The sequence below is a fragment of the Streptopelia decaocto genome (assembly GCF_964273445.1).
Source record: "Streptopelia decaocto genome assembly, chromosome: 5".
Lineage (NCBI taxonomy): Eukaryota > Metazoa > Chordata > Aves > Columbiformes > Columbidae > Streptopelia > Streptopelia decaocto.
Genome location: NC_138659.1, coordinates 36,668,846 through 36,693,606, shown reverse-complemented (window position 1 = coordinate 36,693,606; position 24,761 = coordinate 36,668,846). Strand labels below are relative to the sequence as shown.

General features: G+C 41.0%; 1 protein-coding gene across 1 annotated transcript in view; it reads left to right on the top strand.

Moving 5' to 3' along the window:
* Window positions 1-20,765, top strand: part of PCDH15 (protocadherin related 15) — a gene marked incomplete at its 5' end in the record, with an annotated part of 282,792 nt that extends 262,027 nt beyond the window's left edge. Inside the window, 7 exons of the mRNA XM_082054177.1 lie at window positions 51-161; window positions 9,996-10,017; window positions 11,412-11,450; window positions 12,143-12,216; window positions 13,050-13,182; window positions 13,950-15,416; window positions 18,054-20,765. Of these exons, the coding sequence (XP_081910303.1) occupies window positions 51-161; window positions 9,996-10,017; window positions 11,412-11,450; window positions 12,143-12,216; window positions 13,050-13,182; window positions 13,950-15,416; window positions 18,054-18,608 (2,401 nt within the window). The 3' untranslated portion in view covers window positions 18,609-20,765. The remainder of the gene's footprint in view (window positions 1-50; window positions 162-9,995; window positions 10,018-11,411; window positions 11,451-12,142; window positions 12,217-13,049; window positions 13,183-13,949; window positions 15,417-18,053) is intronic.
* Window positions 20,766-24,761: the final 3,996 nt, after the last annotated feature.

Genomic DNA, 24,761 nt, shown 5'->3' with positions numbered 1-24,761 from the left:
ACAGAGTGTTTCTAATGACTATTTCTCCTTCCCTACGCCGCTCACCAAAGACGACAGGCGGAATGCGCAAAGACTGCAAGAATCCAGATGGCTTTACCAGCAGGGAAACCAGCCGGCACTGCAGCCAATAACCTCTACGAGGAGCTTGGCGACAGCACCATGTAAGTACTCCGGTGATACATCAATGGAATCGTTCATGTCCGAAGCCGGGATTCACTTCCCAGGGATATCGGTTCACGCAGTTCATGTCCAGAAAGGCTTTTCTTCATGAAGGGGTTTTCCCTGGCTGCTGAGACATCCAGAAAATAAATAGGACAACTCTGTAAGGAGAGAAAAGCAATGTAACGTCTTAGTGGAGATTTCTTTTCATGGGAGAATCTTGAACGGCTTCTAAGTTGGTAAAAAGCAGGGTATTACCAAATGGGTTTTCCCAAATGGGCCGTTGTTACCGAGGAGCCAGGACCCGGCTTCTTCAGCACCTTTGCAAATCCAGGCCCACGTGCCACGGTTTGGAAAGCTGAGCACTGAACACACCCAATGAATTTGCTGCTCCAAAGTCATCATTTGCTGTAATAAATAATTTGCTGGGTAAAGTGGGGGGTTTGTTCTAAATTTCAAACTAGATATTGAAATCAAAGATGAAGGAGCTATCAAAACAGAGAAACCACTGGCAGTTCAGCGAATGTATCTTTTACTTATTATATGCTTATAAAATAATAATATTGCAAAGATGCCAACATTTACATGCCGCTGTAAATCTGAAGTTTATGGGCTCCGACAACAATTTAGATCTCAGTATGAGAATATTAAAGCAGAGAACAGCCAATTAATATTTATATCATACCGGGGGGGGTGTTGATAAGCTCACCACACTTACTCATCACTGTTTATATTTAAAAACAAAGTAACGCTGAAGAGCGTAAGGTGAATAATGTGTTTGGAGGCAGGTAGAGAGAGCTGCTGGTGATGCTGAGGCTTGCCCAACTTCTGCTCTATTCTCAAGCATTATTTGTTTTGCTCAGAAAGTTGTGATTTTACCGATGCTAAACCCAGAACAAGCTGCGTTGTGCTGGGTTTTTACCTGCACGTTTTTGTTTCGGTTTAGTGCTGCAACATATAGGTGCAAAATTACAGATTTGCAACATTGACTCTAGAGGCTTAGATTTATGTTCATTTTGACTAACGTAGTTTTCATTGCACTAAAAAAGATGCCGTATTTGGAATATTTGCTCTCAGATGTTTTGCTTACAGCTAAAATAAGCACACATCCATCACACTAGGAACTGACTAAATATAAACCAGTAGAAGTCCTTACAAAATAAATTAATATCTGTAGGATTTTAAAGAAAACAACATGCTTTGATAAAAACAATTACAAAATATCTATTTTTTCCTGTAAAAATTTGATTTCAAGGCACTTAGGATATTATACTTTAGGATTAACATTTTTCATGAATTTTAGTACAATATTTCCTGTCTTTAGTTATCCTAAGACAGTCATCTTTCATTTGCGGTCCTGCCTTGTGTCTCATTTTCTTAATTTGGTGTTTATAGCAAATGAAATGGAACTAAGCTCTTTAGTTTTAAATCTGCCTTGTCTCATAATTTTCATTTCTCTCTGTCTTTGGATACATAGGCATCAGTAAGTAAGCTCATTTCATTGTCTTAATATTTGTAGCTTGTAGAAACAGTAGTTAATTTTCCTTTCAGTAATTCCCATTAAACCTTGCAATCTGAAACTCATATTTTATTTGTCCATTGATTAAGCACAGGGAAGACATTTACTGTGAAGTTTCGATACTTCTGTGCTTCTTTATCCTTTTCTCGGAGAGATGAAGTATGATTGCTGAACTTGAATGGTATTATTTCTAAAGCCAAATCATCCTACTACCTTAAAAAAACAAAATCAAACCTAAACCAAAACACCACTGTGTGCACAGAGGTTTCCTTTCAGTTCATGGATTTCAGATCTCACAACTGGATGCAAGGAAAATGCTTCTTGTCTGCTACATACTGTTCCTTGCAAGGCAGGTATTTTTCTTTCAATTTACAGAAATGTGCTTCAGACTGGTGAGCTGATGTTTCACGGTGATTAAAATACCTGTACATAACCAGATTGCAGGATAACCTCAGCCTTGAGAGGCGTCATGTGAAGCGTGGAAGGAACCGTGGAGCTTTGGAAATAATCAGTTCCAGTAGCAGAAAGGTTATGTCATCTTGCATGAGCCTCCTACTGGAGGATTTCCTTCAAGTTCAGAATCATTTATTTCTCTTGCTTCTAAACATATCGAGGGTGCTCAACCCACCTCAAAGTAAAGAAATAGTTTATTATTGGTGTGAAGTCAGTTATTTTTCAGGCAGTTCCATTGTGTCCGCCTTAGGTGGACTGGTTTTTGGAGAACTGTGCTTAGGGGGAGTTTATTCAGTGCTGTGAGCCTCGGTGCCTTCGCTGGGTGTTATTTGCAGCTGGGGGAGCGATCCCTGTGCTGGGATTGTTCTTGTCGCCCCTCTCGGGTCCCGGTGGCCATGAGGACACTGGAGTTTCTCTGTGTGGCTGAGCTCCCCGTCAAAACAACAGGCAACAGTTAGGAAGCAAATGTGTGTCATGACTAAATACAGGCCTTTGGGGACTTTTACATATTAAATAACTTAGAGGAGATTTAATCTCTCTTAATTGACTCCTATCCAGTATCTAGTTCTTTAAAATTCTCTTCTAGTTTTGCTATGGAATATTTAACCACTCGAGGCTAAATTTCCATTAATTTAGAGTAGGTAGTATCCTCTGAGATATGAAAATACAACACCAAAAGAGAGGGAGCAATCTGAGCAAGAGATCTAAACGTTCATCTTCCAGCATTCATGTAATCCTGTGAAAATGCAATTTTCCCCCTACTCCTTTTGTTAATAAAGACTAATGCTTTTTTAAATATAAATTGTGAAGAATACAGCTCAAATTTTGTTAGAGATGACACTTAGAATTTTTAACTTGGAAGGTTTGAATGAAAATATTGGACAGCTTTAAGTCACTAAAAATGTTTTATATGGTATTTTTTATTCTTGTGTGTGTGTAGAAGTCATTGCTACTCATGCTGTACTTCAGCTGCAGTTGTTTAACTGTGGAAAATAGGAAGGTTTTAAGTGGGGCATTGAAAATGTGGAGTTCCAGAGGTAGTGAAGCTTTACGTGAATTGTACAGAAGTGCAATTCAGTCTTAATACCCCATTTCTACCATAATGTCCCTTTATGCCATCATATCCTCACTATAGCCTCTCTAATAGATCTATTTAATATTTCAGAGAGCTTTTTCAGGCTGTTTTTTTGTTCTGTTTAGGGGTTTTGGTTTTGCATCCCCATGCTAGACAGATGTCTGTTTAGTTGCAATGAATTTGTAAATGGCAGCGATGGAAACACATTTTGTTTCAGTCTCGTTGTTAATGAGGGTAACCTTCTCTTCGAAAAGACAAGAGCTTTGATTTTAGTTCTATCTGATGTTGGCCAGTATCTTAAATTTGTCACAGATTGAGGAGAAATAAGTCTTTTCAGCCTCAGGTAAGCCTTATTTAAAATAGGGTTCTAAGGACACGCATTTCTAGCTGGCAGCTTGTGGATATGGATTTTGAAATACTATTTATCTTAAAATCTATTCAGAAGTTTGTGGTATTACAAATATTTGAGGAGTGTAGGTTAATGAGGCACTTGGAGGTGCCAGATGAATTCCAGAAAATGGTGAGACCTCCTCCTCTGGGGGTAGAAATTCAATGTAGTCCAACTGCATTAACCAACTTGGGTTAACGTGGTGCAGAGGTGAAATCCAGACACAATGATATTTCTGCATCCGTATGTGCATCCGAAATGCAAGACCCAATGCCCTGCTTGGCAGTTCTTTATAAATCAGTCTCAGAAGGATGGTCTGAGTACAAGATGCATCTCAGCTGACTGGCTTCAGCTCCCGTTGGCCTATATATATATATATATCTAAAAGTGAATACTCTGTGAGGGCTGCGTGCCACACTGCCACTGCCTTTTGAATGATGGAGACACAATTATACCTACATAGAGTATACATAGTATGAGTCTAGATTATCTCGTAGAGAAACAGTATCACATAACCAGGTAGTGATGTTTTGTGTCCCTGGCAGATAGGGTACAGTATTGACTGATATTTTTGAAATCTAGAGGTTTTTTTTTAAGAAGAGGTTATGATATTTTTGAACTGCTGAGTAGCTGAAATATTTGTTTTAATTTTTCTTCGTCCTCAAGTCCTCTTCCCTTAAAGAAGATGCAGAAGTAAATGTCTTGCCCAGTAGTCTGGTAAACGTGGTCTTTCTGTTGGATAGTAGTAGTTTGCTAGAAGCAATTTATTTGCTCTGATCCATACCATAAGTTCTTTTTTTCTCTTTTCATAAGTATCTGTGTCCATGCATGTTTCCTCACATGTGATTATCTTCTTTTCTTTCAAGTCTTTTTCTTCTCTACCATTTCCAACAAAGCAGGGGAAAAAAGTCAGTCTTAGAAGAAGGAGACCGTCAGAGAGCTATAAGCACCTTTGCTTCCCGTGCTATTGCGGCTCACAAGCAATCTAATATCAATGGATCACTGAACAATAATCTCCCCAAATCTTCAAGTAACATTACTTTTTTATCTGATGAGAACCCATTAACTACTCAAAACCCGTTGTACGTGGAAGGTGTCGCTCAAAGTCCTGCAGCTGCCGAGTTTCTACGGAAAAGAAGCGATGTGCTAGATACTCTTTCTCCTTCGAGCCTTGTCTTGGGAGACACCTCTTTGGGGGGCGGTCACCGCGCGTGGACGGTGCCAACTCACCTTAATAGGAGACACGCGCCTGGCTCTCTGAGCAGGCCAGTGGTCATGGACCCCGTTCAGTGGCAGCAGGAGAGACTCAAAGCAGGGAACGAAGGAACTGAAAATCAAGATGGTGCTGATATTAGCAGTCCGCTATTTCAAAAAATAAGTGGCCCCAAGTTAACTGTGAAAGAGAAGGCAAGACAGTTTGAGCAGCAGGCTTTGCAGGAGATGAAGCAGGTGAAGTCCCCTGATGTGAGATCCCTCCGATCGCCAACACCCAGCATCCGTTTCCAAGAAGGAGAGAACGTGCTAGAGTCGTCTCCTCAAAGTGTGGTTGCTTCTCCTCACCTTCGCTCTTCTCCTCACCTTCGCTCTTCTTCTCTGTCCTCTCCAACACCTTGTGCTGAAGTCGTTGAACCAGAGGCCTCCACACTCCCCTCTGTCATCATCACTCACCATGACTATCCTGAAGAACCTTCTCCTCCACCAACTCACAAACCAACTCCTCCATCTTTTAGGATAAAGAAATCAGTTTGCCAAAGTCTTCTGGCTCCTCAGCCCAAAGAAGTTAGAGGAAGCATTCCAGATCCACCTAAAATTCCCCCACCCCCACCTCCGCTGTTGCCACCTCCACCACCCCCCCCACCTCCATCCCCTCCTCTGTTGCCACCGCATCCTCCGCCTCTGCCCGTAGCTCCTCTTTCTTCTTCTTCATCTCCTCTTAGCCCCCAGCACCTCTCCCCTGCCAAGCATTCCAAATCCCCTGCCAAACAGCCAGCTGTCCCACCACCAGCCCCTGTGCCAGAGCCTCCTCCCCGCAGGGAGCTCAAAGGGATTCTTAAAAACATTCAGAATTTAGCAGCCATTGAAAAGTCTGTGGCCAACATGTACAGCCAAATAGACAAAAACCACGTTCTGCCCAAGCACGTTTCGAAGCTCAAGGCGGTTGCCACACCAGAGCCACCGGCTCCAGAAGCTGCGGCTGAGCACAACCAGCAGAATGGCAACTTGAGCTGCGTCGTGGAGGAGCTTGAGAAACGCTTTCCATCTCAGTCGACAGCACTGTGACATTTTTGGTTGGATGTTTTCTGCATGTAACGTTTCGAGTGAGATGACTCTAATGCAGCACGTGGTATCTGCCTCAGACTCTCCAGAAATTCAGACTTTTTCCCTTTCTCTGCTGTGTATCACTACTTCCTCAGTCCAAATCCCCAAATTGAGAGACACTGTCTTTCCTGTTCACTCGCCAATTTGTAATGTATAATATTTCTACAAGTTGTTCTCTCAGAGCTACATCTTTTTGTTCTGTGATGCTGGTTCTTAGTCTGTTTACAAAAAAATTCTTGGGGAAAACTGTCCATTTTTACCCAAGGATCAGGCATAGACAGCAGAGCTTGATACCGCTGTGCATTCCGCAGCCTTTGCTGTAGGTAATATCAGTACGCAGTGATTTTTCTGCAGCTGTAATTGGAATCTCTTGCTTTGCCCATAAAACGTACCACCTGGGAGGAATCTTACCATCAAATATGTGATGTCAAAGAAAGCAGCTCCTGGCAGCGAGCAGGCTCAGAACGAGCCGCGGTTCTTGCAGCAGCGCGTCGGCGCGTCCAGCGGGAGGTGACACCGCGCTCCACTCTGCTGGCAGCGTGCTTGCAGCTCGCCTTCGCAGCTCTACGTCAGAAGGGTTTTCCCTGGATCTGTCAGTAAACCTGCTGCTCTTCCCCCCGTTACCTACGTTCTGCCTTCCATTGCATTTTTTAATATCATTAACTGCATGTTGAAAGTTTTTATTTTGTAAATTTCTTTCATGTACAAAGCATTTATTTGTTTTTTTTACTTTGCATGTGCATGTTGTTGGTGTCTCTCTCTTTAATTTTCATGCTAGTTTGCCATTAGCTTTACAGCTGAAACATCTCGCTTATCTTAAATGGTAATAAAGTCATTCTGATTAGTGTCACCAAGTGAAGGTTTTTCAAGCACTTGTAAAAATCCATGTAATATGGATTTACTTACTGGCGTTTTTGCTCACAGTCATCTAAATTAGACCTTTACATTAAATATGTCCATGATAGTAAATAAGCTTGTACTTTGGAAAACGGTAAGTAAAAGCAGTTTTGGCCCTTAAATGAACGCTAGTTTGGTTCAATGTACAAATTTCCTTTTAGTCTTTTGCAAAAATGAAAAATATTCATGTTTAAAATGACAATTTTTGGCAGCTTATTGTGAAAGGCAGGTATGACATAATGAAGAAAAACTAAAACCCCAGTTCAGTAGCAAATGTTGTAATTCTGAGCAAAAAGGTAATTAACTGTGTATCAGACTGTGTAGAAATGCTCAGCATTTCCATGGTGCTTGGCTTTTTCTCTTTTCTCCTTTTTGTTTTTTTTTTTTCCAATCTGCAGTTAGGACATGTATGGATGCTTCAGTCGGAAACTGCTGAAGGTAGCTTCTCTTTCTTTGTCCCAGCGACAAACTCCATGATCTCCATCACATGTTTCACTGATACATTAGAATTTTTCTTTGCTTAAAACTCTTGTTGGGCTAGATTGTAGTTCCGTGACGTGTACAGTAGCTACATGTGTGAGGGGAATGATTATTGATCACAGCACTTTTTTCCTGTAACAGAACCTATTTAACTTACGAGATGCAGAATACCTGCCAATGAGGTGAAATTCTCCAACAGTGGCACTATGGCAGCACCAGCAGCAAATTGTCAAAGTTCAGCAGCTATTAGGAAGGGAAACTTAAGATTTAAGAGCCAGAAGCAGAAGATGACTTAGCCATGAACTCACTTCTGTGTGTCTGCCACACTTCTGGCATGGGGACAGGGGACAGTGTACAGAGATGAGCGGCACAAATTATTCTGCTTTTCACTCTTAAGTGGATCAACCCTTAAGACAGATAATTGAATTTAAGTGATTTAAGTACCTAAATCCCACTTTAGAGCTTTTGTGAAGATGCTTTTGTGAAGCTCATGACATTCACCAGTGAAATACTAGACAAATATGACCTAATTTTGCAGTGTCTAGTTGCAGGTGTTTAGTAAACCACAGCATAAACTCCTGAGGTTCTATCCGGCTACCGTTGTTTGTGGCATTCCTTAAGCAGAAAGAATGGACATCATACAGGAGCTTCCTTTTGAATATTTGGTGTCATGAGTCTCAGAAGAGTCTGGGGCAATCATGGTAATCAGCTCTTCACTAATGAGGAACAGCTGCTTTCTCATTCTGGAATCTTGAGTTGGAAAATTTACAAAGCCTGGTTTCATTGTGTCTGGAATTAATGCAACCTTTGTTCTCCTGGTGGTTTTTTAATAGCCTTTGTTAAAAAATCATCCTATTAGACTGGGAAAGAAAGTGTAGCAATAGTTCTATCCCATTGAGATGTCTGGATGCTACTTCAGTTCTGCAGCACTACAAAGTATTATAACGCCTATAGTTGTTGGTAAAAAGTTGAGCATATATAAGCTTATTGACCCCTCTTCAGGCTGTCTGAACTGCAGGAAACATCAATTTTAAGAGTCAGGGCAATTTGATAAGTAGCATCTGTAGTATTTGGGGTTTATGACGCTTTTAATATGAAAACAGATACAAAGTATGCAACGGGAAATGCCTGCTGGGGTGCCAGTAATTGGGAAAATTGATGCTTTACGTAAATCACAGTTCCTATAACCTCTGTTAGCAACACAGACCTGTGCAAGGTTGGCACATTTTGTACATGTAAATTCATTCTTGTTTGATCTTTCACATTACATACCAGCAGTGTGTACTTTTTGTCAGAATAGATCCTTGTGCCGTATTGAGTGAACGTGTATTTTTTTGTCTTTTGGGGGCTTTTTTTGCCTTACAGTCATGGCTACACAAAACTTTAAGAGAAGTGTAAACATCTCTGAAAACACAGCGTGGTGCTATTTTTAAGAAAGTTGAATTCCAAATTTAATTAGAATTACTTATATTATACTTTTAATCTGCCATATAGTGACTAGTCGAGAGCAATTAAGCGTAATAGGCTTATTTAGGCTCTGTGCAACACAAGACCTTCTGTATCTAACGATAGTTAAAGGCAAATGGAAGCTAAGCACAGTGTTCCTCAAGCAGGCATCAAAAAGTCACACATCATCTTTTGATGATAAATCTTATTTCAGTTGTTCCTTAGTTTTATATTTTACAGGTATCAGCATTAGTTTAATGTTGATCAATTTCATGTTCTGAATATTAATAGAAAACTTTTATAGATGGTGATATTAAAGTATGAAAAGGATTTCTGTTCTTTATTATTTACTCAAGTGTAATTGAAGAATTTCCATAGACTGCCATCTGTACTAGGTTAAGCTCAACATAATTTTGAGCATTTACCCTTGGCTTCTAAAACAAAACAAAAAAATAATCAAGGCTTATCCTTTATAATAATGCTAAGACCTAAATTGCTCTTCCCTCGTTTTGTGTAAAGCATTTTAATTTTCTGGCACAAAATGTGAAAATAGAGAACTTGATAGACCTAAGTGCGTTTGTCATGCGTATGAATGGCTCCAAGAAAATGAATTAAAACAACAAAGAATTTCCAGTAAGATCAAAAGCACAAAGCCGGAGGCAAAATAATGATAGATAGCAAAAAGAATTTAACTCCCCCCTGCCGAGCAAATGTTAGAGAATGTGTAATGTTAATAACAACGCTGTTACAAGAAATTAGTAATAGAAGCTTCAGGCTGATTTCTAGCAAGTCCCAAGTGGATACAGAAAGTCTAGAAGGAAAAGAGAAACCGTTTCACTGCTTAAGCAGCTGCGTGAAATAACGGAGACTCTTTGCAGACGGTCTCCGAGAGAACAGAGGAGGTGCCGGGGCTGGAGCTCTTAAGGGAGCGCAGGGAGAGCCAGACTCAGCATCCGCCCCCTTCCCCTCACCGAGTGCCCTGGCTCTCTGGCTTTTGGGGATTTCCTCTCATTCATTTGCAATCGAAAGCAGGAAAAGATCCCAAAGATTCACTAGCCTTGCTCATGCAATGATTTGTATGTCCAGAGCAAACTGAAAGAAAAACATATTTTGTATTGTAGATATGTATTTCTTTTCTTGCTAGTGATAATTCTAATTACGTTATCTTTTCACCTCTCTCCAGAAAGAATGGCAATATGCATCTTTATGTAGTCTTGCAGAAGTATACTAATACTTTCTTTTCTTTTTCCGACTTCTAGGCGAGGATACGCACAGCAAGAGGTAAGGCTGTTCCCCAATTACATTTAAAATATTAATCTCATCAACATACTTTTCCCATACAGGCTATACTGTTAAGCTCATTGCTGCTGCGTGTTTTAGAGGCCAGAAAGATAAAAGTGGTTCAAAAAGATTTCCTGGGGGCTGGGAAGCATCGTGGCACAACCAGAACCTCCACCACCTCTGCAGCTCGGTGTAGCCTGTCCTGGCTGCAGCTTTTTCTCCAGCAATGAGTAACATGGAGAATTTCCTTCAGAAATCTGAATGGAATCATTTAATAACTGGAAAGTTCTCCAAAATACATTTCTATCATAAAGGCCACTTTTTACTGCTGAGGTCAGTTTTACTAATCTGGAGCCTACCAATCCTTATTCAGGAGTGTTTTACAAATGCAAGCTTTCCGCTGTTGGGCTGTGATTTTTCCTCCTTTTGCAGAGCTTATTTTTGTCTCTTCATTCAGATACAGAACTTCCCCATCTCTCATGTTTTGGTTTTGGCCAAGAAACTTGGCTGACATATTGCCACCAGGTTCTGGGAGCAGTGTGGGGACAATGGTAACTGATTTTCCTGAGAAAACCTGATCCTAATTTACAAAACAGCAAGTGAGGTGTATGAGTCTGTCCTTTGCAGAAAACTGGAGATGTAGAGTCATTAACAACATGACTGCTAAAAATGAGCTGTGTTTAATTGTGCACACCTGAGAGGAGCCGTATCGTCGTGTCAGTCCTCTTGGTGCAGCCTCCCGGGGTCTCTTCCCTTGTGTCAGCATCCTTGTCTCACCGCAGGCCCTGTATAGAAAGAAATCACACATAAGCTGTAGAGAAAATAAGCAAGATAATCCGTCACTGTCTTAGTGGTGTTGTAAATTAAAGTATATTTGTGGTTGAGAGGTCCTCAGTTAAAAGCCACAGAAGTAAATAGAGAATTAGAGTGATGGTGTTGCAGTAAAAGCTTCAGTAAGAAATCCAATCACTTCAGGTTTCTAATACGCAAATCACAAACTTTACTGCAGATTCCCATAAATCTGTATTCTGCCCGTTGGGGATAATTTTTTGTCTGCTGTTCTCTCCCCACTGCCTCCAACATACACCACACCATAGTTCTCTTGGGCTCTGGCAGAAGTTCTTGAGTTTAATAATTTAGAGAATAACCACATAAACTGGGCATTTGATTTTATATTAGGCAAAAGAAAAAGTAGACTATAAAGTGATTTTAGCACATGAGGTGCTTAGCAGTGTTTTGCTTCTCACGGAGTAAGGATGTACCTGGGTGGCTGCCGTACAAAAGGCTCAGAAGGAGCTGTGCTTTTTTAGGGTTTCTTTCCAGTTTTAGTTCAAATGGCATGTGCTTTTTAGTTGTTGCTGCCTAATTAACCCCTTTCTAATTTTCTTTCATAGCAACAGCAGTTGCTGAGACCTTCTCTTCTCAGACCAGAGGTACCACCATTTTTTGCTTCTTAATTATTCTATAACTTTTAAAATACATAATTTCCTAATAAAAGCCTGTCTGTCTTAGGTAGCATTTCCCCCTCTGACTCTTTTGGATGAAAAGGAAAGTCCTGACATCATTATCCTATTTATGTTGTTTTAATTAAATACCTTAAATTTACTATGTCTTGGTATTTTCCCCTTGAGCATTTGTTTAGTTGCTTCCATAGACTTCATCACACAGACTGAAAGCTTTCCTAGTTTCATGTCCAGATTCACAGACCAAATCATTTCCTCACTGACCAACTGCAGTCTATTTTTTCAGATGTCAATCAACTGCAAATCGATTATTGTACCTAGAGATGAACTAAGCGGTTGGCCTGCCAAGCAGTGAAAGCGTTAGACACTGCTGTGTGTTCTGAAGGAGGTTTTTGTACAGGGTGAGACAGTGTCCCACACCAGGACAGCATCTTCATTTAGCTGACTTGAAACAGTCCCTCCCAGGGAGTACACTGGGAAAATGTCATTTAAAGCTCCTGTTGGCCTCTCATTATGGTTTTTGACAGTTGCCAATGCTCCTCAAATTATTATCCTTTTTTATGTTGGATGTTTGCACTTTAAGATACTGTTCTTTGTGTCTTTTTCATCAGTCTTTACTGTGTATAACTCTTTGCATTCAATCAGTGTTTCTCTTTTGGCAGGAGTTAAGCATGGAGTCTGGAATTGATCCAGGCCAGGAGTACTATGGGCAAGATTACTACAGCTATGAGCATGGGTATATTTTCATTTTCCCTATATATTTCTGAAAATGCTGCTTTTCCAGGTTGGTGATGTTTATCATTACAACGTCTAATCTGAAGACTTACCTTCAGCTCAGGATTACTTTAATCTTTGTATCCACAAAGGCGTGCGCTGACAACAAAACCCTTTTCAGCAGTTAAGGAGGCATTGTATAACTCCCTGCTTCTTTAGGAATCTAATTATTACGCTGCAGAGTGTATACTCCATTTATCATACCAGCTTTATAGGCACTTTTTTGTTTGCATATTTCTGCTGTCGGAGAGATTAATTTCCATCATCTCCTCCTCTTTTGTGGCTCACCAGCCTGAGTTCTGTGATTGATACTTTCTGCTCCCAGTTCCTACCAGCATCTGGCCTTTTGCATTTACCTAGAAAAACCTCCTCCTGCATGTTCTGATAATGCCCATCTGACTGCAAGCACCGCAGAGACTGTTGCTGTTCTCACAAGCTCACGGGGATTCTCCAGAACTGATCCCAGTGAACCTGCACTTTCATTCCCTAATTATAAAAAAAGATCCCCCAAATAAATCAGCTACCTGGAAAGAAGGTCATTGCACTTGATGGATTCTTAACTGACCCCAGAGAGCTCGCAGTTGTAAGGGGCTTGTGGCCAATTGCAATAGGAAGAGCTTTCAGATTGTGTTATGCTAAGGAAAAAAAGAATCACCATCTTTTTAAAGGTAGAGAGAACAGAGAGCAAAGAAATCCTTGTCCTTGTGGGATGCGAGCGTGTGCATTTGTTGCTGTGTGCAGAGACACGCAAACACATGGGTGCACGTTCTGAAGAGACGATGGTGTTTTTGGCAGGTATGAGCTGCCGCAGTATGGGAGCCGCCGCCGCCTGCTGTCTCCTTCGGGGATGTATGATGAGTACGGGGAAGTCGTGGTGGAGAACGATGGTGGCTACTACTATAGTCCGCACGGATCGACGGCAGAAGAGGTAAGTGTCTCTGGTGTAATGGTTCCATCTCTGCAACAAGGTGAAGGGCAATTAAACTTTGTCAAATGTATTTTGTAATTGATTAGAATATTGTGTTCTGTGTAGACCAAACAAGCGGCTCCTCCAATGCTAATCATAGTGTTTGCCCTTCTGATGACTGGTAGAGTTTGTGTCAGCACCTCTTTCCCTTTTTCTAGGAATAAAAAGGAATTTCAGAGTTTCTTTTAATATCTACGTGTTTTTCCCTCAAAGTAGATTTCTAGTTTGAAGAAAAATCCCCATAGCCTTAGGTAACTCCATTTTATATTGTTAAGCAAACGGGTTATTACTAATATTCAGCTTGTAACTGGTGATTTTCCACTGAGAAGAGCAGTCACCTAAACTCGTTACCATGAAGTTCACAACTGAACGTAAAGAAATTCTAAAATGTCAGTAGCAGCCAGAAGAAAGTTGACATAAATGTTCCTCTTTTTTTAAACTAATTTTCAGAAATACTAGCCTCTTAATCCATCACATGGGTTTTAATTAAATGAGAAGAGAGAACATTTCTGAGCCAGTGTTCTTCCCTGTGGCAGAGAGGTACTTGTGCACTCTCAGCCTATGCTAGAAATAAAACTTTCCCCATAACTTTGGTGAGAAGCTATTCTGAAGCAGGTAAGTTAAGTTTTGATGCTGGAAAAAAACGTCACTTCCCTTTTTTAGGGTACGAGTTGTCACAGTAACTATCTTTTCAAATTGTAATCAAGTTCCATTTTCACAATTTGCAGGGGATGAGTCAAGGCAGAGGTCCTCCAAGCAGAGGTATAAGCCAGAGAGCAGGGCCTCAAATAGAAGGTAGACCTTTAGGTGGTGGGCTGGACCTAAGACATGGCTCTGCACGAGTCCTTAGGACTGGCCAGGGCAAAAGGAAACTAAAAGCTGTGATGCATTTAAGTCGTGTGGCAGTCAGTGCTCACAAACCGGTAAGAAGAACCGAGTCTGCTCGTTCTCCATGGAAGAAAGCAAAGATATTCCCCATGATTCTGCAGAAAGTGAAAGGTGGTAGAAAAGATTCCAGTTACGCCAAGTTGATGTCAGCTCGCCAAGTGGATGGTGAGAAAAGCATGATTATCAGGGGGAGTTACTTCCAGAAGTCGACAGATGACAGACCTTCGATGAGGAAACTAAATCATGTGCTAAAACGCATTAGTGTCTCCAGAAAATTTCAAGAGCCTATTAGCAAAGATTCAGTGCATGCAAGAGGAAAAGGAGAGGAAGAATATGAAAGCGATGAAGGAAAATCAGGAGTTTCAATAAATATCACAGCAGAGAGTGAACATGAGGATAGTGATTATGAGAAGAGGAAGAAGAGAAGAAAATACGCTTCAGATGAATCATCAGTGAAGAGCAGTAGCTCTGGCTCAGAGTCGGAAGATAAAGACTACTTGAAAATAACTCTGGACCAAGATGAAGCCACTGAAAGTACTGTGGACTCTGATGAAGAAACTGGGCACGAATTTGGGGATTCTGATGACGAGTCTGGATCCAGCACTAGCAGTGAATCAGAGGAGGACTCATCTGAAGAGGATGATGATGATGAGGAAGACTCTGACAGTGATGAAGATGGTAGCCTGTCAAAGAGCTCATCTACGCAAAGTTCTTACAGCAAATCAGGGACTAGTGAGTCCAGCAGTAGAAGAAGCACTGAAAGGTCCAGTATAAAAAGTCGGGGAGGTGGCTCTCGGGGCAGAGCAAGACGATCCAGCCAGAAATCAAATATGAGCTCTAATGCATCAGGTAGTGACAGGGACACGAGCTACAGGAAAACTTCAGGATCCAGCTATAAAAGCAAAACCTCCTCCGCCAGCCTGGAAATAGAAGACACGATAGAGGAGGTGTCAGAAGAAGATGAACAAGCGGATGTGGAGCAAGTGAGTGCAAGCCCCAGCGAGAAGGCAGATAACTCAAATAAAACCATTTCTGAAACATCTGCCTGTGCAAAATCTGCCGCTACTGTAGAAAAGAGAGGAAAATCAGCTGTGAATGGTGAGGATAGCGTGGATGAAAGCGCAGAAGAGGATGATACAGATGCTAGTGAGAGGGAGGAAACTATTAGTAAGAATGAATCTTCCTGCCTAGAAAGTGAGATCAGTGTTACTTCCAAAGGGACTGAAGGGACAAAAAGCACATCCAATCGCACTTCTGGTAAAACTGCTACTTCCCCTGATACTGAGAATCAAAGTTCTGACACCAACATGAAAAGAAGGAAAATAAGAAAAAAGATGTCTGAGGAAAACAGTCAGTCTCAGTCAGATGGGACCCTGGATACTGCTGTTACGGATTCAGAGACCCCTGGTGATTCCACATCCTTTTAAAAAGGAGCGATAGTAGGTGGATGTTTTACAGTAAGGAGTGATCTTGTTTGCTGTGCTTTCTGTGTGATCTTTCTTAATTTCTTCCCCGAAAGGGCTGTGGGGCATTGGAACAGGCTGCCCACGGCAGTGGTGGAGTCACCATCTCTGGAGGGTTGGACAGACAGAGATGAGGTTCTCAGGGACATGGGGCAGTGCCAGGGTTGGGTTAACGGCTGGACTCAATGATCTTGAGGGTCTCTTCCAACCAAAATGATTCTGTGAGTCTAAACAATACACACTTGGGACGGCTAAAAAGAAAATGTCAAAGCTTATTGCTTCAGCATTTGAACCCTACGTGCTGTCTTAAGGATAGAACTGTAGAAAACCAAACTAACCGAATTCCTCTGAGAGACTACTCAGGTATACTTAGTGGTGGATCTAGAAGGATTAGTTTTTATGTAGCAATGGCAGGAAGGAGTACTTGTGTTTCTCTGCTTGTTTCAGTGATGTAGTTAAAGAGGCATTGTGTGGATTCTTAGATTTCATCCTTTTTGCCTTATGCACATTGTGAGGCACAGTAACATCACATTTCGCGTTAGGTGTGAAGGATAGCTTGGTAAACCTGTGTTCATGCAGGTTATATCTGTCACAAAATGGAACACTGTAGGAAGGCAAAGGGGCAAAACATGGAATTTGGTGAAGCCTGGGAATGATGATGAGGATGAAAAGACTTAGATGTGATACATGTTTCACGTTGTGTGTACAACATTTGCTAATCTTCAGGTGAGTTCTCTGCTGTAAACGTTAGTCCCTTTTGCAGGGAGGACAACTGAAATAGCAGAAAAACAACACTCCCAAAACTGCAGAGTATTACTAGCACAGCTGGGATTAAACTGTTATATCATGGGATTCAGGTTTCAGGTACCAGTGATGTACAAAACAGGAATGTAGAGGTAGGTGTACAAAGTGAGCTTTATTTTTCTTTTCTGTACAAAGTGAGCAATGATTTTAATTTTTTTTAAACATCTGTTTAGAAGTCTGAGATACGTAACAGCAAAGTATTGCTGAAGGTAACCATCCCCTATGTTCTGTATTTTGGTATCTGCCTTTTAAAATTCAATAACCTGGAATATTGGATGTAATTCAGTAGAGAAATCTTGTAGCACTTCCATTAGCACAGGTGCGCTCAAAATGACGATGGTTGTGTAGGAGGGACTGTTACTGCCAGCACGAGTGGCCGTTGTGTTCTCTTACGTGCAGCAGCCTGTACATGATGTAGCCCCTTAAGGAGCTCCCACACAAGCTTTGTACACATGTGAGCTATCTGTGCTCTATTTACCTTGTATCAAGAGCCACAGAGCTGTTTCTCAGCCACTTAGATTTATCCAGATAAGCCAAAAGAAGCCTAAATAAAATTAAATCTTTGAGTCAGTATTGGATTAATCTTGTGAGCAAGTGCCTTAAAGCTAGTACAAATTCTGGCAGTTGCACCAAAGCTCTGCTAGAAAGCCTCTGTTAGATGAGGGAGAGAAAAACGTTTGGATTTTTAAGCCTGCTGTTGCATTAACCTGGCAGGACAATTGGTGTTGAGCTGCAAAGCGCAATATTAACTTTTCAACTACTGTCTTTAATTCCAGTTGTAATGTGAACTAGATTTATGATCGCTTACCTGCTTTTTTGAATTCCCACGTAGCACAAAGTTGTAGCTGCACACAGTGTTTTAGCGTAAATCCCATTTAAACTAGTCAGTCTTTTCATCCAGCTGCATATGTCTGTGTGGAGAAAATTGTATGTCTTTATCAGGAACAAAAGAGTAGGCATCTAAGTAATTTGCACAAAGTGTAACTTCTCAAAAGCTTAAGAGTAATCACCATCTGCCTGTACCTCGCATGATTTTCTCTCTCAAAACTGGCTTTTCTTGTGCATGCGTATGAATTGCAGTGGGAGTTAACTGGGATGGCAGCTGCTGCCTTAGTGAAATAACAGTGTTTCCGTTATTAATTCAAGAATGATAGTAGCTTGTTTCAGTATATTGCAAGGAGGCATTGATTTTAAAAAGATCAATTATAAACTACAATAAGTAGTGGGGTTTGTGTAATCGCTGTTAGTACAGAGTCACAGAAACATGGAAATTTTTTGCATTAACTCTTTAAAAAAACACAGAAATTCTAACATCTCATTTCTCCACCATCTTCCATTTAATAGCAAAGCACCTCCTTTGATTGCACTAGATTGGCACTGGCACAAACCCTGATAGCAAGCTTTGCTTGTTTTAACCAGCTTTTAACTGTTTTTTAACCAGCTTTTAACCAGCTTTTTTTAACCAGTTTGTGTGTTCAAGCATTAGGTATATATGACAAGGGCACGCAATGGTAATCAAAACAATTAAGTATCTCTGTACAACCTAAGAGGAAGGGTACAGTCAATAAGAAATGAGTGTCTAGATAAGAGACAAGATAAATAACAGATAGAAAAAGGGCATGAAAATGTAAGAAATAGTGCTGAGATTTAACAGCCTTTCTATTTATTGTCAAACAGTGGGCCCGGAAGAAAAGGATCAAGTTGATAGTTGACCCGGAGTATGAGACCAGCTCCACTGGAGAAGACAGCGCTCCCGATTCCAGCCAGAGGAATCGCCTTAATAACCCCAATATTCAAAACAACATCAACGGGAACATCTACATTGCACAGAATGGCTCTGTCGTCAGAACACGTCGCGTTTGCCTTGGTAATAATTTAAAAGTCACATCTCCAGTGAGGCTGGGGAAACAATTCAAGAAACTGGACAAGCTTGCAGTGACACACGAGGAGAATGTCCCACTGAACACGTTGTCAAAGGGACCATCCTCTAGTGACAAAATGAACACAAGACCTTGCAGTGTCTCATTTGCTTCCTCTACTATAGGGGCTGAAAATCTAGTAACAAAGCCAGGAGGCTCCAAAATGAAAAGCACAGAAGAGCAGGAATCGGTTGTTGATAATGTGGATGTCAAGGAGCCCTTGGAGTCGCACAGTGAACACACACAGTCAGATGAAGAGGAGCTCTGGATGGGCCCCTGGAACAACCTTCACATACCAATGACAAAACTGTGATTTTTTTCTTTTTTTTCTCCTTTTTTTTTTTTTTAATTTTTACTTCAGTTTATAATAAACTGCGCTTTTTATTGTCACTGAGGAAAATGTATGAAATTTGTATTGTGCACATACATTGTATACTACAAACGACACGCTTTAAAGTTTAAAAACAAAATTTGCACTCACATTTGTACCACTTAATTGTCCTCCCCAACAACTATTTTGACAGGCTCCCATTTCACTAAACAAGACTTCATTTAAATTAATTAGGTTTTTTGGATCTTGATTTATTGTTTAATAAACAGTAAACTACTAATAAATGCACAGCAACATTTGGTTAACTTTTCAGGCAGTTCTATACATGCCTAGCTTGTTTTTCTGTATGGTACTTGTGGCTATACTGTTTAGATTTGAAAATTGTCTATTTATGTTCAACATTTATATCCTGAGCACTTGATTCTGAACTCAGAGTAATAAATTAAAAATAAATCCATGAAAGTCAATGGAGCAAATCCTCGGCTGGCTTAAATTTGACTAACAGTACCAAAGTCGATAGCGATATACCCATTTATGCAAACAGAGGATCTCGCTCAACACCCAGCTCGCAAACTTATGTGAGAGTGCAATTGGAGTTTATGAGAGTTACACAGAAAAGTGGAATAGAAGATTAAATAAGATAAAAATTGCAAAGAGGAAGGAAATGTGTAGCAATTAATCTTATTCAGAGTTACCTGGCCGTGGTTTGTTCATTTTCTTTTGTAAATTAGCTCGTTCCAATTTTCTTCTCTAGTCAATTTTTCATCTTTTCATCTCTTCCCCCATCAGTTCTGTTTTCTTCTTTATACGGTCTTTAGCTCCGGTTTTTATGCTCCATCAATAATTGTCATCCTATGGCTATATTCCTCCGAAATACACCAGGATGATACACGACTCTGTGAGATAGAAATAGGCATTAAAGAGTAATTAATAGGAAGGGGATGGATACATTTTCAAGCCCAGCTAGCTGTTGGGTTAAATGGTACAATCGCCATTCCACTCCAATAGTGTTGAACATAAACCTGCTGAAAAGACAAATGGATTGTGGTGAAGAGGATAAAAAGTGAACGTTTTACAAGGCTAATATGCATAAAGAGATCTGTGAAGGGCAAAGGGTGTCAGAGCACACGCACAGAATTGTTTCAAAAACTTTAAGTAAGCATTACTTGTAAAATACACTACATAAATTTTGGCACCGGCTTCTAATGGCTATTTGTACCTCAAAGTAGTGAGTGTGTAATGTTACACCTTGAGTAAGGAGCTGAGGAAAGCCACTCTTCATAGTCTCCAACACCTACAACACATTAGCAATACAGAGCAAAGTATTTTTGTCCAGTGTGGTACAGGAAAGAAAACAGGAACATACATATTCACATGAGAAAAGTGTCCTGTTGTATTACGTAAACTTTTTTTCCAGTGTAAGATCAAACTAGTTGTGAGAACAACATGGATACCTCTCGAAATATAGGAAAAGTCAACAGATAAATGTGTGCAATGAGTAAGGAAATGATTGGCATCATCGTTCTTTCCCTGTTGCTATAGTTGGCGTTTCATCACAAGACTGGGTGACAATGGCTGTTGGTTCTGCTCTGTTCTGGCAGTAAATGGACTTTTGCTACCGTGATTGTGTGTGTTTTGCCCTTGCACAGGTTCTACTCCACGAGATCCCTCTCAATGTTTATCTCCAGAAGCTGTTCGCATGTTATGCCGATGTAAATGTGACATTTCTGTCAAATACCTCCTTTTCAAGCTGAGGTTTCTGACCAAATATTTTGAGAGATGGTGCTTGTTTTTAGGCATGAGAAATGCAATGTAGCCTAATCATGCAAGGGAAAAAAAAAAGACCGGGTATTTCTTTCTCCTAACTCTTCTATTTTGACATATTTGCACTTGGTATCTAACAAAAACTAGCTGTTTGGAGTTTAGCTGGAGTCTGAACATATAGATAAGAATGATGGAAGAAAAAAAAATTCTATTCTTTGAAATAACTAGTAAAATGTTATATTTTAATCCTGTTTAAGTTACTGTTATTATTTCACTGCATCATTTCTGTTGCAAGATCTGTCAGTTTGTTGCTTACTAAATACTTCAATAAGGTCATATGCTTTTTAGAGAAATATTTTCTCCCAGCTACTCTTAATTTTCTGAGGGGAAAAGAAAAATTGCTGCTTTTTCTAGCGACTCACAGCGTCAGCGGCTTTAGCTGTAGCTCTCAGCAGGGCTGCCAGGCCTGACGCTGGTGGGGAGCAGCGCTGGGTGTGCTTTTATCAAAGGCAAACCTGTCAACACCATCTCCTTTGTCTGCCCAAGCCCTCAGAACTGTTGCACCATGCAAAGAGCAGAAGAAATTTCATTTCTGCAATGAGTGGGGCTTATCTAAAATCTGTCTTGATTTTAGCTGAGCTTGCAGTCACTTTCAGACTTGAATTCTGTTGGCAAAGAGAGGGCTTAATGAAATCCTTCACAGGTACAGAAAATTTGGGGAGGTGTTTTTTTCTTTTTTATTTCCTTGGGTTGTAATACTATAAATAAATGCAGACTTTGAATCTGTGTTTTCTGGGGATACCATGCTGTAAATTAACACAGATTTCAGCCTGTGAGCAGGCAGTGGGTGCCAGACAGCAGCAAAGACTGCAGACTGATACAGGGGAAAAAGGACACTTCTGCATTTCCTTTGGGAAGTGAAGTACTAGCAAGGGCTTTGGTGGGTACAGTAAGTAGAACAAAGTATCTGGGTCTTGGGATATAATTTACAGCTCTTTAACGACGGCAATTTGTAAAGCTGATGCAAGGCACGAGCGTTTTCCCCTGGGTGGCAGAACGACTCACTGGCTGACCGATCAAGGCGGCAATCATTGCTCCTGACATTGATTTAATTTGTACACTCCTCCAAGCAGGCACCCATAGTTTTGTGGTTCAGCACGGCATCTGCTACATTTTCAGAATAAGAATGGACCAACTGGCCGATGTTCTGGCTATACAAGGGCAGTGCAATGCCCACTGTAAGGCAGAAGAAAAGCAAACTATTTTTTTCCTTTGTTTCAGCATATCTACGAATACCAAGATTGAAAAGAAAGCCCTGTTGGGGATCTCTTAGGAAGCTTAAAATATTTGTGCATTCATGGCAGGTAGTCCTTGCACCTCAGATTTGCCTGAGTGGGTGTGGGAGAAAGGACAGTGTAGTTGTGGTGGGTGATGTGTGTGTCCGTCTCAGTGCCTTCTGCTGGCGGTGATGTCACAGAGCGATCCCTCGGCATCACCCAGGTGATGGAGCTGAAAAACTCGCACCGTCAGCAAAATGGAAAAGAGATTGAAAACAAGTCTGAATGCTTAGCAGTGGGAAAAGAGCACCAATCTCAGACACCAATTTCAGCTTACATGGTGAAAAAAACCCACATAATGGCAACTGGGTATTTTGGGCCAGTCACAATCTTGTAAGTGCATTTTGGAAACTCCTAAGGGACTCTCTGATGGATGAAAGCCATAGTGGTTCCAGTTTCTGATGGTGGGTAGTCATCCCCAGGTTGCTTCTGTGTGACAATCTCGGTGGCTCTTTGCCTCTAGCAAACGTCAGTTGAAACTCAAAACTTTGTGATTCTGTAATTACACATATTTTAAAGTTGGTGGATGGTGATAAATGGTTCTTACCTTGTAAGATTTATAATTGTGCTGGAAATGGAGGGGATACAGTTGAATATTTTCTCATCAAGTTCGTTCGTGGCTGGACAAAGACACGCAGCTAGCCAGAAATAAAAAGGGCAGCAGCTTTCTCCTGTTCAGCACTCACTTGTTTGCTGACCCTTCAAATGCTGTATGTAGAAACAGTGACTTTAAGTTACTGCTGACTGTCTCATTGTTTATAGTCTGAGAAAGATTCGTGTTTATTACAAGGTTATGATAAAACACAAGGTCTGATAAACCCCAAGAATAGTGGAGTTTGTCAAATGAATATTGAAGGCAGCTGGTTCTCAAAAGGCCATTAGATGAGCTCTGAGGAATATTATCTTTTTTCTTTATTATTAGAAGAAGAGAGTTTCAGTAATTTCACTGTATGGACTCAGAGCACTAAGCCCAGCTGAAAAATGATAAAGCTGTAGCACAGAGCTGGATGAATAGCTTAGCAACAACATGAGCAGAATCGGGTAATTCACTCATAGCATAACAAAACCAAAGCTTCCAGGGTGGCACCAGTCCAGACGGCTGGAATGCACTTAATCTTTCTGGCACCAATTGTTGCTCTTTACGAAAACCTGACAAAATTAGATTGTTCCTTTCGTGAGCCACCCAACACAAGAAGCGCCAGCCCTACCAACTGTTCGCACGATGTTAAGCAACGGCCGTCCGTGATGCTGCCACGATACCCAGAATGAGTTGGAGCATTCCAGGGAGTGCTCACCTGTCCCCATATGGATGCCATAGAAATATATAGGTGGCTGTGGCATCTGGGAATTGCCACCTTTCAGCTCTAAGCAGCCAGCATGAGGAAGCACCCATGGGGAGCCCGCACTGGATCTCCAGCTCCGGACAGGCTGAGCTTGCTCAGAATGTGTAACAGCTGGTAAGTCGGTTTTGCGCTGTATTCCAAAGTGTGTTTGGGGAAGGAGTGGTGTCTGTACAGTGGCACTTTTATGGTTCTTGAAAGAGCAAGGACAAGATCCTTGTGTCAAACTGCTAAAAATGTTCTTCACCCTCAGAGCTCTGCTGAAATGCCTGAAGAATAGAAAACATCATCACTTTTTTAAGGCAACAAAGGCAAAATTAGCCTTTTTCAGTGCATGCCACTCGAAGACTTCGTTCGCTACTCCCAGAGGACTCTGGACTGGTACCTGGCAAAGTTGAACGTAAGGGCAGGTATGGGGCTTATCTCATTGCGGCAGTGAGGAGAAACCTTGCAAGTGGCTGTTCCTGGCAGCCCTGTGACTGCACAAGTGCAATCACAATTTTTTGGGGAGATTTTTGGAGGATGCTTGTAGGGGAGGGCAGATTTGGTGCAGAACTAAACGTTGTGTTGTACTGAAGGAAGGTTTGGTTTTAAGAGTCTGGAGAGAATATAAGCCTTTGTATTGATAATGCTGCAAAGCCGTGCTGTATGTCAGTGCTGCGGAGATTGACAGTTAATGGCTTATTGGTGAAATCCATCATTGATTCTCCTTGGGAGTTAATTTGCAGAACATGTGTGCATCATCCCTGGCTGCCCATAAATTACCTGTTATCTTCCAAAGCGTATAAACAAGGCAAGATTCCATGTCAGAGGGCAGCGGTCTCACAAGAGTTTGGCGCCCTGCGGACAGGTGTCTTATCAAGTGCTCCCTGCACAAGTTATTGCAGTAATTTGCCACTGGTCACGTGGGTTGAAGCTGATGGTTTTATTTGCTTGGGAGTCAAGCCCAACCTCTACCAGGTACTGCCTGGAGTAACTGGTCCCTTTGGGCAGACTGAGCCATTCCTGTGAAGCTACTGGCAAGTTACGGGATGTAGTTAGTGGTTCCCAGCCATGGCCCCCTGCAATTTCACAATGGGTCACTGTCTCTGTGAGTAAAAGTGTGGCAAAACCACAGTGTTTACCACTGCTGTGGTTTAGGAGCTACCAACCAAGGTAACGCTTTAGATTCTCCTTAATGCGTGTGTTGAAGGCTGACAGGAGAGTTTGGAGAAATTCTGCTTTGCCATGATTATTTTTAGTCTCTAAGAAAGAATTTCTTATTTCTTTGATAAAGGTCACCAAGGGAAATTGTATTAAGGTCATTACTTAATCTGATTAATTTTTCACAGGTAGAAAGATTATTATTTTTAAGGTATTACATTTTAGAAATTAGACCTAGACAGCATGTCTCTAACAGCATTCACAAAGAGCTATTTTATTCTAACTTGTTATCTCAGAAATGGTGGTAAGAGGCTGTTTTAATGAAAAAGTAAAGTGCAATTTTTAAGTACATAAAATATTATGCAGGGTCTGCCCTGACTTAATGTTACAAAAATCTACCACAGCATGCTAGCCCTAGGAAAAGGGAGTAAACAAAATTATAAAAGCTGATTAATCACTACTGTTTAAATGAGGAACACAAAGTGTAAGAATACAGTAAACTACAAAACTTGATACCATCATCAAGCCAAGAGAGAATAGTAAATACTGGT